Here is a 20,613-nt window from a genome sequence, read left to right as displayed (position 1 = left end):
GTTAAGATATACTACACTGTATCAGATTTAGAGTCTTGTGACTTTTGACTAATCAGCCACTCTACATTTTCTGGGCAAGGCTCTCAGTGGGTTCTAATCTAAGAAGGCGGCAACATCCTAAATCAATCCAAAAAATATTGAACCAAAATAAGGAAACAAAGATGATCATCTATAAACCATTCACTTAGTTACCACAGAAATTAACATTTGCGTAACTTTTGGTCTTTGTAAATGATAGAACAACATAGCATGTTTCATCTTAAGATTAACGACATCAGTGCTAAAAATGAAACAAATTTGTTTCGAGGGCATTCTCCAATCACATAACAAAAAGACGGCATGCTAGTCTTTAAGGTAAACATCAATCTGGAAAACTTGTTGGGTGAGAAGGCTGCAAATATTCGAAGATTAAGATTGTATCAGAATAACTCTAGCAATTTTTAAAAGCTGACATCGACAATCCCATTTACAACCTACTCCGGCTAGAACAGTCCTTCACAAATTCTGTAAAGGACTAAATCATTATGAACATCTAATTGCCTAAATTTTACAGCCAGGAAGTGAGAACTTCCCTTTCCCAATTTTGAACTCTATAATTAAATGTACAGGAAAACATCAAACACTAGGCATCCTGATCATCTTGATGATAACCCGGGCTGAGCAGAAACATTTGAAAGCACTCTCCCCCTTCACTATTACCTGCAGGAAAAAATAGCAATTTTTCAAAAGCCTAACCCTGCTTTCCAATGGTCTAGCTAACATACTGAAGAGGCAAACAATTGGTGAAAGAACTCGGATGTGAATGTCTTTGACCGGATAACTGGGAAGCGGGGGACTTAAAAAATGGGAGATATTTCAAAACTTACCTTGATGCACCCCTGCTATGACTTCTGCTACTTTTATCATGTGAAACAGATGGAAGCTTAGAGATAATCAACGAGCTTTGTAGTCCCTCCAATAACTGCATGGAACAAATCAAATACCATTTTAAAACATCTGTTCTTACCCAGAAATTATCTAAACCATTATTGCAGAATATTTTTACGCAAACATATATGCCAGTCATGAAGAGGAGGGTGATCTGTTCCAATTGGCAATGGAGATGACATTTAAAAGGGTTGATTTGATCTTAACTTGGTAGCCAAATTAGTGGAGAGAAAAGGCACCATAATGGTGGAGGCCAGGTACTAGTGACACAATAAGTTCCCAGCGTTCTTTTCCAAAGAGCATACCAAGAACACACACTTCAAAATAACCATATGAATGAAAGATTATTTATTGCTTCCCATCTTTTCATACCAGGAAGTGAAAGGAAACAAGCAAGACATGGGTGATCAAAATTTTAAAAATACAACAGGTTAAGCTAACTGTCTCTAAATAGCTTTAGACTCTTTATGACATAGGCATTTCTAAGTTCAATTGAGTTTTGATTGGTTAAGGCAGAAGATATCTTACTGCTTAAAGGCACTCCAATCACTTGAAACCTAATTTTAGGATTTAGGAGAACCTGCTAGCTTAACTAATGTTCTCTTATGCAGTCAGTTAATATAATTACCCAGAAGTATTGGTTTAACCCACACAGAAGTAATTGTGACCAACATACTTGAAAAGGCAATCACAATATTTCACAAAAACTAACCCCAAAAAATGCTCAAAAGAAACGCAAGAATTTTGTAGATAAAGTGATGTACTAATGTACCCGCTTTACTTTTTTGTGCAACAATGCTTTAACTAATAATATGGAAGCCATGATTGATTTTTTGTGCTCATAATACAACCTGTGATGTATACATCCCAGCATGCGCTTGTTACTGAATCAATGAACTTATCTTTTACTGATTAAAAAAAAAGTGACATCCTCTCAGAGTTGAGTATACTTAAATCAAACAGAAGCCTTACCCTTGATGTTGGTTGAATCTTTCGGTTTGATCTGCGGGGTTCATTGACTTCAGGTATCATTTTGTCCTTTACTTCAATTTTGCTCGACTTCAAATTGGATATGGGGATTCTCTTCTTCATGCCCTCCCCTCTGTTAGATGATGTGGAAGCTTTCTTTGGGATGTTGGTGGGAAGAGCTTCTGAATGAAGTTTCAAGGGACCCTCAGCCCCTTCTTCCACATTTGACACAAAATTTCCCACATTAGGCTGTTGTGCTTCATGCTTAGCATCCTCAATTGCATCACCTACCGTGTGGTCAGCTCCACTAGCATCTCCAGTGGATGTAATACTATTATCCTTCAAAGTTCTAGCTGAACTAGGAGGCTTACTTGGTTTAGGAAGTTTCCGTCGAGCTTCAATCGTTTGTTGTTTCTCCTTCAGATCAGTTCTAGAATTGGTTTTCCATCCACCAGTGCCCGTTGCTTGAGGCATCAAATATTTTGTGAACTTGGCTGAACCATGTGCCGGTGCCGCATTACTCTTAGTTGCTCTGTCTGAAACATAATGCTTGCTTACTTCCATAAACTTCCTTTTCTTTCCTGGCTTAGGAACACCAAAGACTTTTGATCCCTCTTTGTGCAAACCAGACCTCATTGTTCGAAGTGTGTTGGGCTTACTGTCATCTTTGTTACTACCAATATTAAATGTTTTTTCAGTGACAGACAAAGGAAGCAATGTTGCTGATTCGTTTGTCACTGGCACCAGTGGTTCCATTTTTTTTGACAGACCATCATTTCCAGTATCCTCACTAGCAGGATTGCCCAGCTTCACTCGCTTCTCCTTAGGTGTATCACCCTATTTATGTAAAATAATAAACCATCATAGATAAGCAACTGGAATAAATCAAATCCTTGCTCAATTGATAAAAAAGAATATAGTAAAAGTATGTAGACATCAGACCTGCGACAAGAAGTCATGTCTTGATCTGGACCATTCAACCCACTCTCCATCTTTCCATACAAGGCTTGGTCGGAGATGCCATGCTCTGACAACTGCAGTATCTCCATAAGCTGTGGAAATGACCCAAAAGTCTCATCAGTTTAATCAACCGCATGGAATGACAGGAAACAATTGAAGCTCAAAACAAAAAGAATACCTGGAAAGTTGACACTAAATGTAGTCTCGTCCCTTTTGTTCTTCTCAGCAATGACACCCTCCCGCCAGCTAGAACACATTTTATGAAAAAGAAAGCAAGACGTAGAAAAAATAAGATTCACATTGAAAAATCAAATAAACTATAAAGCAAAAGAAAAAATATATAGATCTCCTTGTCCGACTTTAACCTGACAGTTTGAATTAATGAGATCAGAAAAATTAGGTTTTATAAATTACTGCCTTCAATTATATTATATCTATAACCGAGAAATTCCCATGGACCGTGTTTCTGTCTGTGGCAGGGTTCAAAAACATGTGTACAACACATGACATGTTGAGCTCTTACCAGGACACTGATGCCGTGGTGGCTTCCAGGGCTTGTGCAAGAGAGAAAATAATTAGAAGCTTCCATTTTTTGGGAAGCACAATGCGAAAGAACATTACAAGTTCTATCATGAAAAGTGCTTTGAATTGGAAGTTCTTGTTTCAACAATGTAAATTCATTCTGGATTTTGAAGATGTTTATTACAACATTGCGAACAAAGTTGATAAAAATCTGAAGTTTTGACGTGAAGAAGTCATATAGTGTTTGCCACATATTGGGATACATGCAATTAAGTTTGAAGATAGATGAATAAGACCTCAAGACATTCAAAGCTAAAGTATCAATGTTCTTATAACTTCACAAGCAAAGTATTATTATTATAAACAATACTGCCCCAAGGAAGCATAAACCAGACATGAACTCAATCACTGGGGAAGGAGGGATTGCGAAGTAATATGATACGTAGATCTTACCGGTAGTCGATCCATGCATCAACTCTATCTCCAACATACCATATATGCTCCTTAACAACTGCTCTTCGTCTCTTTTTTCCTCCTTGCAGAGCAGTCACCGGATGCGCAGGACGTATTCTTGGTGGTTCCTCACTTCCAGCATCTAGAGGTACCCAGTCCTTAAACTGTTCAAGCCCTGAAAGATTGGAAGGCAATAACAGCTTTTTAAGCCACAAAGTCCTTGCTCACGACAACAAATGTCATCGCTTTTTGGCTTCCTAGTCATTTTCTATATGCAACCTAAAATATTGGATCATCACATAAACAGGGATCAGGTCACATCAAAATTAGATTCTCATGAAGGCAATTTTCTTTGCTGAAATGAGATATTTCATAGTTTAGTACGTTCCCTAATTCCAAACCTAAAATATTTTCCATTTTTAATATGTCCTAGTTTAAGTGTCACATTCTATATTTAGTACGTTCCCTAATTCCAAACATCCTACCTGACAGGTTTAACAGCACAAGATTTAAAGGACTATACACATCTTCAATTTAAGACCACAAGATTCAAAAGTCCCCCTTTATTTCTTGAACTCCATGCCCAGTCAAAGAGGGAGCAATATATTATTGATGTGATGTTTAATTTCTACTTTTATTTGAACTGTATATTGAATACGTTTAAAAATATAATTATGCACATTCAAATATTGATAACAAATACTCCCTCCATTTCAATTGGTTTGTTTGGTTTTGACTTGGCATAGAGTTTAAGAAAGTAAAGAAGACTTTTGAATGATGTGGAAAGTTAGAATAAGAGAGTTAATCATCTAGTTCTTTTCTTCATTTCATAGGTTCTATTCTTCAATAGGTCCAAAAACCGAGGATGATTCTTCTTAAAATGGTAAACTCCACTGCCCTGAGACCCTACCCCTTAGAAGGGGCAAGAGATAAAAATTTCCTCTTTCCCACGAAGACTCAAACCCCCAACCATGTGGTAGTGCTTACAAGTATCGGCAAAACTTAGATTTACAAGCATCAACATGACAATAGGGTTTATCTCTAGCAGCAGATGCATCCAAAAATCCAAACAAAACACTGAATCACTCATCCATATTGCTATGAATAATTAGAAAGGAAAGTTTACCTATTCCATTTAATGCTCAAGATCAACCCGTCAGTGCTAATCAAATAGCTTGTAAATTATGTATCGTTTTCATCTTACCTTCATCAGACTGGTGGTTGGTGAAACAAACAAGAGCTTTTCCGTTCTTTAAAGTCAACACTTTGGCTGAGTACCAGGCTCTCTTACCATCATCACTATCTTTAAAAACCTATCAGTAAAGATATTATTAATCAATTAAACCAACAATGTGTTACACCATCAGTAAATTAACAATACAAATAAGCATTGAAGTGCTGAAAATGGAGCACGATGGATAACAGCCAATAAATTGACAAAGTAAAAAAAGCTTAAGTTTAAACATATAGCTTCTGTACGTGCACAAAATTCTAAGAATACAATCCCATGAGACAAAAATATTGGGAATTCTCAACTATCTATCTAAAAGAAGGAACTTACAGTGAGTATCTTGCATTCAATGAGGCAGACAAAGGATGATAAAGTTACTATTAACATACCTCCACGACGGAACCCTCTTGCATCCTTGAGCTTGCCAAATCTCCACATGCTTCAACCAGATCATGGGATGACTCAGCAGCTACGCCGACAGTCTTACTCACTGGCATACTATGAGCCTTTGCTCCTCTTACATCTTTTTCAACACCTGTAACGGGAGTTTGAGTAACTTCATCATTCCTCATGTTGTCCTCTATGATATTACCAGATACACTAGTAGTCTGGCAAGCAGGAACCATGTGATGCATCTCTTCAACAGATGGACCCTCAGATTGCTTGGAAAAGATGCCAGGAGTCTTTTCGACATTGGGAATACCCGATTCATCCCCATTTACCTTGTTAGGCTTGACACCCTGCCCAGTGAGTGTTTGGGGAACTTTCCAGTAGCTATCTGGACCACCTTCCACTAATTGAGTCAGAGGCAAAGGATCAACTAACGCAACAACTTTCCCAGCATGTGACACAGCTTCAGCTGCCAGTTCCGCAGCCTTAACTATAGCATCCAAATTCTCAGCATGCCTTGATGCAGCTGAAGCTGCTTCGATCCTTCTCCTCGACGCCTCCCTAGCCGCATATATAATTGAACTAGAACCATTGTCAACATCCTGACTTTTCAGTACAGAAGAAGGGGTGGCACTCCCCAAGTTGTTCACAATATTAGGGAAGGAGGCGGCATGGGTTTTAGAAGGATTACTCACACCAAATGATTTCATTGCCTCATCCGCCATCAGTTTAGCTTGCAATGCAGCATTTGATGCAAGCTTAGCAGCCGCAGCTGCGGCCTTTGCAACAGAAGTAGCAGCTGCTACAGCAACGGCAGCAGATGTCAGCTTAACCTCAACATCTGATGCCAAGTCAGAGTGTTTGTGCTTGTCTAACTGGCTCCACACATCTTGGCAGTGACTGACTGCAGCAGTAGCATTTGTGGCAGCCTCCTCTGCCTGCAGCTTAGCCTCCTCAACTTTGCTCAAGTATTCCAAAGTTGGAGTCTTTTTTCCTAAATCAAGCTCTCTCTTAGAGAGCACAGTGGAAGATGGGGCGGAGGTGATTGGTATATCAGAATTGTTTTTAGGTGCAGAGCTAGAAGATGGTTCGATGACAACTGATGTAGAAAAATGGCCCCCAATTATGGGAACAGATGTAGGTCCTGTCTGGCTATGAGCAACCAACGGTGCAACAGCAATTGATGATAACTGGCCAAAGTCATCAGATGCAGGAGCCTTATTTGATAACTGAGTACAAATGACAGGGGCAGTAACTGATTCAAAAGAGGTGCCAAGCTTAGATTTTTGGGTACGATCCTCAGTACCAGATGCCTTTTTTCTCTTTCTGGATTTCTGATCAGCTGAATACTGAGCAGGCAACACTGGGGCCTTCTTGTTGTCATGCGGAGAAGCTCCAGACTGGATACCACTATCCCCAGCATGAGCCACCAAACCAGGCGGTGCATGCTTTGCACCAGCAGAAATGGATAAGGATGTCTCCTTTACCGGGGTTAATTTCACAGACTCTGTAACAGGCAATGCAGGAGGCTGTGCACTAATATCAAATGGAGAATTTTGTGGAGAAGCAACCCAGGGACCAGGAAAAGGGGCTTGTGGTAGCCAAGAGGCAGTGTGCCCCACAAAATTTCGTGCTGGGGGAGTCTGATAGGGATGCATAGAAGGAAGTGCCTTATAATCAATCAGGGCTCCTCTAGCGGACGATAGCCCATCACGGGAAGGGGTAGCCATATTCCAAAGAGGGGACGAAAGTGGTATCATAGGACTAACAGCAGGTGAATTGGAAGCCTTGCCGCCTGCTCGCCCGGCTGCCGAAGTAGTAACCTTATTTTGATGCACGGCCTGTTTGTTTGCTTGATCTGGAGTTCTGGGACCTGCAATTCTCACTTCTTAAGTACAATCAGTAGCACCATAACATGAAAGAAAATAATCAAGAGGTTCAACTACCTGAACGTGGATGAGATGGAGTTTCATTGTTTCCAGAGCGAGATCTCTGTCCATGAATCCTTTCAACACAAGCACGCCATGAAGGGTCCCAAAGACTTCTGCATCCATCTGCAGAGTATCTCAAGTAACTAATCACATGTCCAAATTTTTTTTTAAAAAAAAACATGAAATATAACTACGCGAAGCTAGCAAACTAACCAGCTGTCCCAAAAGCTGAAACCATACAAGCTTCTTCCGGTGCTGTACCTTGTCTGGAACAACCATTTGAAAAGCAACGAAATCAAACACAATAGTGGTCTTACAACATGAATGAACTAGACCAACTGAAACACCCACCAAAAAGGTGGTCGTTTTTCTCTTACCTTGAACCAAAAGAACGTCGTCTTGAGGAATACTCAAACTTTTGAACGATAACCAATATTGGGAGGAAGGGAAAATTATTACTTTCAAGTATTTACTATCACTATACATAACTATTTTCATTCTCTTTCTTATTATCTCCTTCAAATCTGTGAAAATTGAATCACTTCCTTCTTCTTTAGAAAGGTTGAATCTCCTCTATTCATTTCTATTATAGCTTCCTTCTAAGCAGATTTGGTATAGTCGTATAGAAAGAGGTAGGTAGTATGAAAGTTATTATGCAAATTCTCATCCTCCTTGTCAGCCCACCCCCACCCCTACCCCCACCCCCCACCCCAAAAAAAAAACATTTCTACCCATCTATAATACGAAGTCATAGTTAAAGCCAACATGTTCTACCAATTTTCCATTGAGGCGAATTTGGCGCTTACACTACTTGGGTCTTATTTTCTCCTCGATAGCTACCAGCACATATGCATAAAAAAATCATAAAATGGAAAATCAGACTCACATCAGAGACCCATAAACAAAAATTTGAGCTCGCAGTTGCACTTGTTGTAGATCTGTGAAAGGTTGATGAAACAATACGGATGCAGAAGAAGTGTTTAAATCAGGTAAACTTGAAGTTGGAAAGGAAACAACCCCGCTGGACTTTGTAATATTGCGCTCAGCAGTTCCAGTTCCAGTTTCAAATTGATTTTTTTGCACAGCCACAGAGGGGCTAAACTGACCACAAGAATTGTCTCCTCTATCCGACTGCTTCGATGAGTTTATCTCCTTCAATTGGCTTCCCTTTCTAGGGTTTTCTTTACCTGATTTCCCTGAGCCACGTCTTCCCTTGCGATCACCCTTAGCACCCCCAGACGGAGTCCCTTTATCAGGTACCAGGGGACTACCATGAGAAATTTTCTGCATGATCTTAGTATCAGTTTGCTTGCTGCCAGATGTCAAATGCAGTCTATCCCCAGCCTTCAACTGTAATTCAGACTGAGAAAGTTAGAACAGATTGAGGAGTTGTAAGAAGCACAATACACAACTAAATTATACGACATTAGAAGAGAAAGCAGACCTCAGTTGGTTGGCAGGCTTGAGTACTGGTGATTGATTTGTCAGCTTCTCCCTTGGCACTACCAGCAGCCAATGGACTTACATCAAAAGTAAAGCTCCTATCGGTTTTAGTGGAAGCTTTTTCTCCTGAAATTATGGAGGTGGACAGCGCTATACCACCAATTTCAGTTGTATCGACAAGGGGAGCAACCTTCTCAACTACAGCTCTACTTCTACTCGGGGTCGTTTTCTTTTCACTTGGTGAAAGTGCAGTATAACTTAGGACAGAAGTGGAATCATGTTTAAGTCCACCAATAACATCAGAACTACCCTCAACTGCAAAGCAAACTAAATCATTTCAAAATTCTTTCGTTCATTAGAAGGCCTTTTATTTTTTAATGCTACCAAAATTGCAACTGACATTAAGACTTTTTCATGCAATTCGCTACTATGTATCATTATATTGGACTCAACCCAGACATTGCTCTTTTTGCTCGTTTCTATCTAAACTATCATACCCGCATCTACTCTCAGCCCCTTCTTGACCAAGAGACATTCTACAATTTCAAAAACATAACATAGGCTCAAAGTCCTTTTCTTCTTATTTCCTTCTTTTACAAATCTTTTCGGTATCATAATTGTGTGAGATGTGACAAGATGAACAGCCTTGCACTAGTTCAACATTGCTCAAGTATACTCATGCGCTTTCATATGTTTATTACACACCACATATATGATGACAGAGATATTTCCTATAGAATATGAGACCGAGACCAGTCAGTATAATAAACATCTGCAGTACCAGAATAAATGGGGATCTCTCAGGCCACAAAGCAGCCAATGAAAGCAAACACACACTACTGCTTATGTCATGCTTTTCAGCACACAAAGATAATGGTTCAGTACTTGACCAAGAAGTCCATAATGTTCACCAACTACAAGTTCGCTCCAAATGAAATGAGAGGAGAAATTAGCTTGAAAATAATTATTTAGAAAACTAGCTTGTAACTACGCTTCAGTCCAAACAAGTTGTGGTACATACGACAGGGAGAATTTAAAAAGAATATTTACATACTGAAGTACCGCTAATGAAATGAGAGGAAAAATTAGCTTGTAAATAATTCCTTAGCAAACTAGTTTGTTACTACAGTTCAGTCCAAGAAAAAAGTTGTGGTACATACGACAGGGCAAATTTAAAAGCAGAACTTACAAATTGAAGAACCACGGTCCAGAGGGAGTTGAGAGAAGATGGAGACAAGTATACAGTATATAACTAAGGTGGTGTTTGGATGGACTTTTTTTTAAGTGGCTTATAAGCTAAAAGTCAAAAGTTGGGAACACCCAACTTTTGGCTTTTGGCTTTTTTAAAAACTTTTTCAGCCTAAAAAAATGCTTAGAAGCACTTTTTGTGTTGCCCAAACACTTCCAAGACTAAAAAAGAGCTTAAAAGCCAAAAATCACTTCATTAAGCCAATCCAAACACCAACTAAATAAACCCACTTTCAAGAATAAATGATCATCAGTGAGCAACCAACAGAGCAACGGTATAATTACGAGTGCAAGAAATAGATGACAAACCTCCAACTTCACCCAACTTCATTGTTTCTACATTCATCTCCTGATTCTTTGCAAGAGGCGCTGCCTCAGCTCTAGCACCAGGACCCTCAATATTTGCTTCAGCACTTGCTGCTTGCTCAATGTGGCTTGCTGAATCGGAATTATCCTGAATAAGAACATCCTGATCAACAATCATAGGTTTTATTTCCATATGGCAGTCACCAGCTGCATCTTTTCCATCGTTGGAAAGGGGACCTAGCTGGCCTGCCCCTTCAGAAGACTCCTTCAGTGTTGACACTTCTGCTTCCCCGCTGAGAACAGCTTCCATTTCTTTCTTTCCTGCAAAATGATCTGACCCTCCCATTACTGACACTGGCTTCAGCTTTTCATCATGATCAACTATTTCAGTTGCAATCGCACCACTACCAGAAAGCGACGGACCACTCACTGGGTCACCACCTAAGATTAAGTTCCTACCGTCAAAACCAACATCTGATGCTGCAAAGCCACACCAAGTAACAGTAAGTAACAAAAGGTGTTAAAAGGCCAATTTCTGGAACACGGCCCGCCTACAATAATTAAGCACTAATATGAGAAATAGAATATAATACCTTGATTATTCAATGTGGAAGATTCAAATTGTGATTCATGACCTTGGTCAGAGATTTGTTCAGATTCTCCTGCAACAGAGGATCTAACCTCATGGTCACGCACACAAGATCTCACCGTCTCAGTTTCTACAGGCAGCACTTCCTCCTTATCCTTACCACCAGTGACATCCACATTAGTAGTATCAACATCAACCACATGGGAGAAGGTTTCCCTACATATGTCCATGGATCCAGCAGGCACAGACAAAGAGATGTGGTCTCCAGCACATGCATATCCTTCGGAGACCCTATCAGCATCATTTCCAGTTTCTAAATTCTCAGATACTGGCCTCTCCACGAGTTCAGCAGAAACAGATGTCTCTTGTATATTATTCGGACCTTCTAGAGCATAGATACCATTACCATTATTCTGTTTTGATGGCTTGGAGATCTCTGATACTGTACATACCTTTGAAGTGCCAAGATTAAGTGGGGAATGACCGTCCAGATTATTCTCCTCTTTCTCAGTAGAAGTAGTCAGTCCATCTGACATCTGCATTGCAGAGACCTTCCCTGTCTGACCCTTGGAGCTGCCTTCTTGATTCTTAGTGTCTCTTGTATCTAAGCAATTCTGACTTACGGACGCCTCCTCACTCTCACATGGTATGCTATTACCTTCAGCCAGTAGTTTATCTTTAAAGCCTTTTGAGAAAACCGCTTCAGCATGTTCAACATAAGAAGTATCTTCGTTGCATCCCTCAGTAGTAAGACTGCATTCGTTCCTCTGCACACGAGGTTCCTCTGATTTAATCATTCTGGTTTCAGTTGAAAGCTCTTCACCTACATCCAGTTCTGAAGTAGCAAGAGAGGGAGGACTGGCATTAGAGGTACAAGTTTTACTATCAACAGCACATCCACGCGTCTTTCCATCACCCAAACTCGACTCTTTGCTGACAGATATGTGTTTCTCTACTGGTTTGTGATGTTCACTTGGTAGACCACTTGTATTCCCACTATCACAGTTGGTTGAATTATGCTGACTAGCCAAAATCTCGATACTCGCAGAAAGAGAATCTGTAAGGCACTCCTTAATTGCACTTTCAGTTACAGGAATGGATGGTTGCCTATTAGAATTATCGGGTAGAGATTCACTTAGTGATGTCTTAACTTCCCCTAAATTTTCATCAATGCTTTTTATTTCAGTCTGTAACTTTTCCTCAGTATTAAAACCAGAATATCTCTCACCAGCAATGTCAGAATATCCATCAGCAATAGGTTCCACCTCCTGCCTTTCTGGAGCACATACAATATGAATGCCTTCTATCTTTGTTCTCTCACACCTAGAAAACGAACCACTAAACTCAACTGACTCATCCGCTGGTGCTGCTGAGCTGGAGTCTTTAACATCATCTCTTTTATCATCCAACTTCAAACTAGATTCTGCTGGCTGGATTAAGCAACCCAATTCATTTCCAGCATCTGACTCCTCAATAATAGTGTCCCCTGGAACCATTTCTTCCTGACCAACTGATTTCAATAACATTTCAACAGATTCTGTGGATGTTGCCTCAGACCAGACATTATTACGTCTTGGTATGGAGCAAGAATCGGTAGCACTTGAACTGAACTCTATTCCACCACTTCCCCGAGAAAAATCCTCAATCCAATGATTGTCTTCCTGAGTGGGGATACCAAGGAAAACCTCGTTTTCAACTAAGCTGTCAAATCTTAAATGCCCCTGAAGACTATCGTCAAAATCGAACTTGGGAAGAGCATAGGGATGCAAAACAGAGGAAACTTTGGAGTTGTCTTCACCAGCTAAATGACTTTGATAATCATTGTCATTGTAATCCATCTGTATATCCCTGGACAGCAAAACCAATTAGTTAGGACTAATAACAGAATTCATATATGTCAAAAGATTTTCCTCCTAAAGCCATCCAAATCTTCCAAGAAAATAAACTGGAAAGCCAAATGTTTGAGGTTGCACTTGTTTTTATAGATATGGTGGTTGTACTTATAAATTGGCATCAGAGTAGCCAAAAGTAAAAAGCACAAAAATGCGACAACTTTCTCTTGGAACTTCAAGTGTAATTACAGCTTGGATTATTTGGACAAAATAATGAAAAACCATAATTGATAAATAATCATAAAATATATAAGCAAATACAAGTGCATAACCTGCACTTCGCCAAGTTTCAGGGGTTAAGCACGCTTTAAGCGAGCCTTTAGCAACATTGATTGGCATATAACCTGACCTTCAGGCCCAACTCTAAAACTATAACCTATGACTCGGTTACCCTCTTTTTTATTCAGCCATTACAATTTTGCACTATTTTGTGTCATAAAGTCAATATATTATTACACTAACGGCACCAAGATTAATCAGGAAAAGAGAGAGGGAAAGATTGATATAGAGCCGCCCAAACCTAAGGAAATCGATAAACTAGCAAGGAAGTCATCAAGGTTAGAACTACAGAAAATTGCTCTAAAGAGAAAGGGTGTTATCTAAAAAAATTAAACACAAGTTCACGAATACACAAGTCTATTTCAGTCCTCCTACCTCAATTAAATGTTTTACAAGGAGAGACTCCTTCAAAACAAAACCTCTAGAAATTGACAAAAATCCAGGATAAGATGCTACATAAAAAGAAAAAGGCCCCCATTTTCCCAAGAATCTTTCTAGTTTGACTAGAAATTTGTAGTCGGTTGTGAAAAGCATCTGGCTTTAAGAACCTATGGCTAAAAACCCCTTTGTCTTAAACATAGAAATGAGTATTGGAATAGGTTCAAATAGAGCTAACTGGATATCAAGAATTCTACTAGCCAAGGTAACTAATGTGGGATTGAAATGTAGCTAACGCTGCACTACATGCTACCTAGGTACAGACCAAAAGAAAGAAACTTTTTTTTTATAATTGTGGTGTCTGGATCAGCATTCGCACACCTCAACTAACGCCACCATCCACCTACAACAGGTACCAAGTAACTCTCTCCACCATCGCTAGGACAAATAAGAAGAAACACCTAGTGTTTCGTGTTTCCGTTTCTGATGGGATTTGAACCTGAGCTCGACGTTCAGCTCTTACAAACTACCCTTCTTCTTTATCTATGTAAAACCAAAAAAGGACAATCTTTTATACAACCCAAATTAGCAAATCACCACAAAAATCACCAAAAAAAACTCTCAATCTAACAAGTCACACACCTGCATTTACTGTCGATGAAAACAACAGGTCAAAAAATAAAAATTAACACGGCTGAGGAAATGAACAGTACCAGAATAAGTAAGTGTAGAGACGCTACCTCCCTCCATCCGGTGACGAGATCTCGACCGTCGATCAACTCAACCCCAACGATATGGCTACTCGATGCTTCATAACATCTAGGGTTTCACTCAACAACTCCCAAATCCACAAACCCTAACCCTAAATCCTCGATAATCCAACCACACAACAACACCTAAACGACGTCGCCGGAAGAAGAAATCTCTCCGCCTGAAACCTCCACAACCCTTTAACGAACAAAGAAAGATATTAAAGTGAAGGAAGTGAAAAATTACTGAAATCAAGTGTACAATAAAAGCTTATTTATATGTACAAAATAATAAAGTGTGTCTATCTCTACGTGCGACTATATGGTGTGCTAGTGTGTGAAAATGTGTTATTTTTTTCATAAATTAAGATTTTTTCGACCGCTTATCCAAAATATATATAAGTGAAGATATTTTATAAAAATTTAAAGAGGTCTTGAGTTAGAGTCCACTTGTATATGGAATCACTTTTGCTGAGAGTGTTTTATCCCTCGTGAGACTTTCCGATGGAAATAAAAAAAAAAAAATCTTGTATATTTCAAAGAGAAGATAAAATTATGAAGAAGTGAGGGGTTTTGTGTAAATAACTAGAGATTAACTAGGGTCAAATATCAAAGGTGATGTTAATTTTGTGAAGTTTTGGGGTGATTTATGTGAATAATAAGGAATAGTAGGGCTGAATCTAAGAAGAAGAAAAAGAAGGGAATATAGTGAGGTGGCAGTATCTTATTGGTTTTGGTTATATTTGGAGGCAGTGTGACGTGTTCTTCTTTGGTTTAAGCACCCGGCGGTTGTTTAAAGTCACAAGCAGGTGAATTAACCAATAGATTTTTTTTGCCAGTGGATCGAATTTTTGGAAATTTATATATATAAATATCTATTTTGTCATAAAAAATTGTTTTCAAGTCTCATTTTTGGGGAAAATTTTCAATTTTTATTGTTACTCATAATTTTTTTTTAGAAAAATCAAAAGTAAAATACATGTTCAAATACGATTTCAAGTTTCAAAAATCACAATTTCGAAAACTCAAATTTTCAAGTTTCACTCTCAAATTTACAATCAAACGAGAGCTTAATCATTATTTTCTTGTTATTACTCTCTTACCCAAATCAGGGTGTGTTTGGATCGACTTATTATTTAAATCAAAATGGCTTTTAAGTAATTTTACAGTATTTGAATAAAATAAGAAATTTAAACACTTATTTTAAATTTAAAAAAATAAGTCAAAGATTATAAATTAGAATTTGTAATTTATTACTGTAATCTCATCCAAGTAGGCTCTTATGTAACATATTTTTAGTATGTCTTAAAAAATGTCATTCTTTTATAATTCAGAACTCATGCATTTAATTGGTATTTGGATCAACAAAGATTTTTATTGTACATTACTAAGGCTAAAATTCATTTGTTAGTTCAATCGGTTATTAAGAATGAGATCATACACAACGTAATTAATCTAAAAGTTTGTTATATTAGTCCTTGATATGTGAGTGTAAAGGAAATAACAAGATAAATAATCAAATTTAAGTAATTGAGAAAATGAGAGAGGAAGAAAATATTTAATATATTTTTGGTCGGTGAACGGCAAATATAATTGATAAAATAATAACTTAAACAATTCAATAGAGAATAAATCGATGATAATAATAATAACGTGAACAGTTTCAATAGAGAACAAATCGATAATAATAATAATAACGTGAACAGTTTCAATAGAGAACAAATCGATAATAATGAAAACTTGAACAGATTCAGTAAAGAACAAATCAATAATAACAATAACTTGAACAGTTTCAGTAGAGAACAAATCGATAATAACAAAATCTTGAACAATTTCGGTAGAGAACAAATCAGTAATAACAAAATCTTGAACAGCTTCAGCAGAGAACAAATATAACAATGTGTGTATTCATGTGTTCAGATGATGACAATAGTGAGAAAGTGATGAAATTTATACAACTAGAGAACAAAACGGTAATAACAATAACTTGAATAGCTTCAGTAGAGAACAAATTGGTAATAATAATAATAATAATTTGAACAGTTTTAGTAGAGAATAAATCGATAATAACAATAATTTGAACAGATTAAAAAAAATAGACAATAACAATAACTTGAACAATTTCTGTAGAGAAGAAATCAATAATAACAATAATTTGCACAATTTCAATAGATAATAAATCGATATTAACAGTAATTTGAACAGTTTCAATAGAGAACAAATGTGACAACGTGTATATTCATGTGTTTTGGATGAGAGAGTGGGAAAAATTATACAACTAGTGGTAATTGTGTGTGTGATTCTCGTTTTAGCCATTATATAATTGAGATCGTGAACATTAAATGTTACTAAATGAATTTCGAATATCTCGAAATTTGATCGTTTCTGTTGGAGTACGTATATTATTAATTGTGGGTTGTATGTGGTTAATCATGTGTTTTTATATAGTACTAGTTCTCGAACACGTGTGTTGCACGTGTATCTTATACTAATTAGTATTAATATTTTAAAATGATATAAATAATAGTGAAGTATGTGTGTCGATAATAACAAAATCTTAAACAAATTTAGTAGAGAACAAATATAACAATGTGTATATTCATGTGTTCAAATGATTACAATAGTGAGAAAGTGAGGAAATGTAAACAGCTACAAAACAAATTAGTAATAACAATAACTTGAATACTTTCAATAGAAAACTAATTGATAATACTAATAATTTGAACAGTTTCAGTAGAGAATTAATCAATAAAATTAATAACTTGAACAATTTCAATAAAAAAAACAAATAGACAATAACAATAACTTGAACAATTTCAGTAGAAAACAAATCAATAATAACAATAATTTGAATAGTTTTAGTAGAAAACAAATCAACAATAACAATAATTTGAACAGTTCCAGTAGAGAGTAAATGTGATAATGTGTGAATTCATGTGTTTCGAATGACGACAATAGTGAGAAAATTTATATAACTAGGGGTCATTATATTTATGATTCTCGTTTAGCCATTACATAATTGAGATCGTGAACATTAAATATGACTAAATGAATTTTGAATATCTCAAAATTTTATCGTTTGTGTTGGAATACATGTACTATTAAAATTGTGGGTTATATAATACTATTAATCATGTGTTTATGTATAGTACTAGTTTTCGAACACGTGTGTTGAACATGTTTCTTATATTAATTAGTATTAATATTTTAAAATGATATAAATAATATTGAAGTATATATGTCAATAATAACAAAATCTTAAATAGTTTCAGTAGAGAACAAATATAACAATGTGTGTATTCTTATGTTTAGATGATGACAATAGTGAGAAAGTGATGAAATTTATATAACGAGAGAACAAATTAGTATTAACAATAACTTGAATAGTTTCAGTAAAGAACAAATTGATAATAATAATAATTTGAACAATTTTAGTAAAGAATAAATCAATAATAACAATAACTTGAACAATTTCAATAAAAAATAAATAGATAATAACAATAACTTGAACAATTTAAGTAGAGAACAAATCAATAATAACAATAACTTGTACAATTTTAGTAGAGAAAAAATTAATATTAACAATAATTTTAATAGTTTCATAAGAGAACAAATACGATAACGTGTGTATTCATGTGTTTCGGTTGACGACAATAGTGAGAAAGTGAGAAAATTTTTATAACTAGTAGTCATTAGTTTTGTGATTCTCGTTTTTGCCGTTACATTATTGAGATCGTGAACATTAAATGTGACCAAATGAATTTTGAATATCTCAAAATTTGGTCGTTTGTATTGGAATACATGTAATATTAATTGAGGGTTATATACTATTGATCATGTGCTTATATATAGTACTAATTCTCGAACACGTGTATTGCATGTGTATTTCATACTAATTAGTATTAAGATTTTAAAATGATATAAATAATATTGAAGTATGTGTGTGATGAAAATCGTAGGAGGAAAATACAAGTGCAAATTGATGAATGATTGCTACAATTTTTTTCACCAATTCTTTCTTATGTGATACTTGAAATTTCGTTGAACTTCAAATTTATTCAACTGTTGCAAATCACACTTTTGAGATTTTTTAAGAAGAGAATAGTAGAAAACTTTAAAAATTTGTAGTTTAAAAATGAGAGGAAACCCTTTTATTTGTAGCTAACAAATGATAGTGTATACGAATAGGTGCTAATTGTGCCTTGCTATCCTAATTTACACTGTGTTTACCTACCGTTTAAATGTTTCCCGTTTGATTACAAACTTATTTTTGTTGTCCTTTTGAATTTTTTGTCTAATTTTTTTATCCTTTTGGCTCTTGACTCTTTCACAGTTCATGAATGATTCTTTTCTCTATCCCAAAGTATTGATATATGTATGGTCAGTCTTGAAAAGAAAAAAAATTATTCTATTTATTGTTTTTTAAAGGGTGTGTTAAGTTAAATATAAAAAATAAGTATAAATGGAGGATATTTAATTTTACGATCTTAGCTATGCTTAAGAAATTGCTAATTTTTTTATTTTTTAAAAAAACTTTTTTTTAAAACTGACTAAGAAAGAAACTTAGGGAGTACGAAAGAACATGGCAGGCATATGAAGTTGAAGAGTAAATATTCTTTTTTTTAACCTTTTCTATTTTAGGTGATGGGCCACGGTGAACTAAAAATTAATTTGCACTTTTGCTCTTTGAAAAAAAAAAAAGTTAATGGATAAAAATACATATATATATTTTTTAAATTTCATATCTAAACTATTAAGTGTGTGCGAGTTTTTAATATGAACTATCATCAACTATTTATTAAAAACACACCTTAACTATCAGTTATTCACTTTTTCTATCTGAACGATTGACGGTTAAATGTGATTTTGATAAATAATCGATGATAGTTCATGTATGAAACTCAAACATATTAGTTCAGACATAAAAATCAAAATATTTTAGATATATTGCTCACTGTCGACTCGAAAGATACAAAATGAAAGAAAGAAATTGTATCTAAGACATAAATATCACTTTCTTCATTATTTTTTTTGGCAAAAAGAAGTATTAATATGCTTACCAAGATTAAAAATCTTTTTGGACCATACAATTAATGCTTAACAACTAACATAAGAGCACACAATCTCTAGACTCTAGAAATATCGATTGGTTGTTGAACTCTATAAATTGCGTAAGAATATGATATTTCAAATTTGGGGATAAAAAAAAAATTAGAAAACATTTTTGGTGTAAAAAATACAAAAACATTTTAAAAAGACATTATCAATACAATTTTATCTTTAATTAGATATTAATGCCATAAAATGGCAAATGGTCCCCCACCCTCCCGTGGACCATGCAGATTCCATAAGCAAATCAAATTAAAATTGAATTTATATTGATATGCGTAAAATACGACAAGAAAGAACCTAAGATAAAAAAGATTAAGAGTCTGTTTAGTTAGCTAATTAAAACTAGTTAATAGGCATCAAATGTTGAAAAACACTTTTTAAATGTTTGATATTGATTTTATGATTAAAAATCATTACGTTTTGGATAAAAGTACCAAAATTGATAGTAGTAAGCAATTGAAATATATTTGGTAAAAAAGAATGTTGATAAACACCTTTTATGTTAAATGATTTAAATGTTATTAACGTCATTTTCAAGAATATATAAATTTTGGAAGTATTTTTACATGAAGAATTGCAAATTGTGGAAATAGAAGAGGGGATTGGAGATTTTGTTGGGTGCAAAAAGTATTTTAGAGATTACAAAATATATTAAGGATAGAATAGTACAATATGTCATGATAGTGTTTATAGACTGAAAAATCATGAGTGAGATCAATTTATGATTTTAGCTTTAAAGATCTTTTGTTGTGTATCAATAGACACGAACAAGTCAAAAAGTATTTATAAACTAGTTTGATCAATGTATAAACTTATCCAAACACTCTCTAAAGAAGCAATTTTTAAGTTCAAATTTGAACAATAAGGTTTTCAACCTCATAAATTCATTTGTAATCTCTCATGATTTTCGTCCTACTTCACTGACCACTAGACCGTATCCTCGACGGTTTTCTCTAAGTCTCTTTTTTCTCACTCCCTTATAAACGCTTCAATGACTTCACCCTTTAAGTGACAAAGGGTGAGGCCCTACCAGTGAAAATTGATACTCCCAAACTTGCCCACACTCATCTAAACTGGCCTCAAAAAACGATCGGAAAGTGAAGTCCTTCCTTCCCATCCAAGGCGGCGAAGCCACTCCTATATCTAACCACTGCTCACCCCGATCACATATTGACACGTTCATGATGCATCATAATCAAAAGTCCATAAAGTAAAGAAGACCTATGCATCAGTG

At 35.9% G+C, this 20,613-nt stretch overlaps 1 protein-coding gene across 3 annotated transcripts; it reads right to left on the bottom strand.

Annotated features, from left to right (window-relative positions):
* Window positions 1–375: 375 nt before the first annotated feature.
* LOC125841879 (uncharacterized) lies at window positions 376–14,524 on the bottom strand. 3 transcript variants are annotated; one of them, XM_049521062.1, is made up of 15 exons: window positions 14,232–14,524; window positions 10,974–12,817; window positions 10,384–10,860; window positions 8,828–9,141; window positions 8,270–8,733; window positions 7,597–7,649; window positions 7,399–7,506; window positions 5,452–7,325; window positions 5,036–5,144; window positions 3,832–4,006; window positions 3,035–3,102; window positions 2,839–2,948; window positions 1,900–2,733; window positions 864–961; window positions 376–697 (listed from the first exon to the last, which is right to left on the bottom strand). In XM_049521062.1, coding segments are annotated over exons 2-15 (6,519 nt in total). In that variant the 5' UTR covers window positions 12,808–12,817; window positions 14,232–14,524; the 3' UTR covers window positions 376–696. The 3 variants fall into 3 exon arrangements, with proteins under 3 accessions (XP_049377019.1, XP_049377017.1, XP_049377018.1); XM_049521060.1 differs by having other exon boundaries at window positions 376–699; window positions 867–961; XM_049521061.1 differs by having other exon boundaries at window positions 376–699; window positions 867–961; window positions 14,259–14,515.
* Between the last annotated feature and the right edge of the window lie 6,089 nt (window positions 14,525–20,613).

This window comes from Solanum stenotomum, chromosome 10 (assembly GCF_019186545.1).
Source record: "Solanum stenotomum isolate F172 chromosome 10, ASM1918654v1, whole genome shotgun sequence".
NCBI lineage: Eukaryota > Viridiplantae > Streptophyta > Magnoliopsida > Solanales > Solanaceae > Solanum > Solanum stenotomum.
Note: the sequence above shows the minus strand (reverse complement) of the source record. Positions and strands in the feature narration are given on the sequence as shown.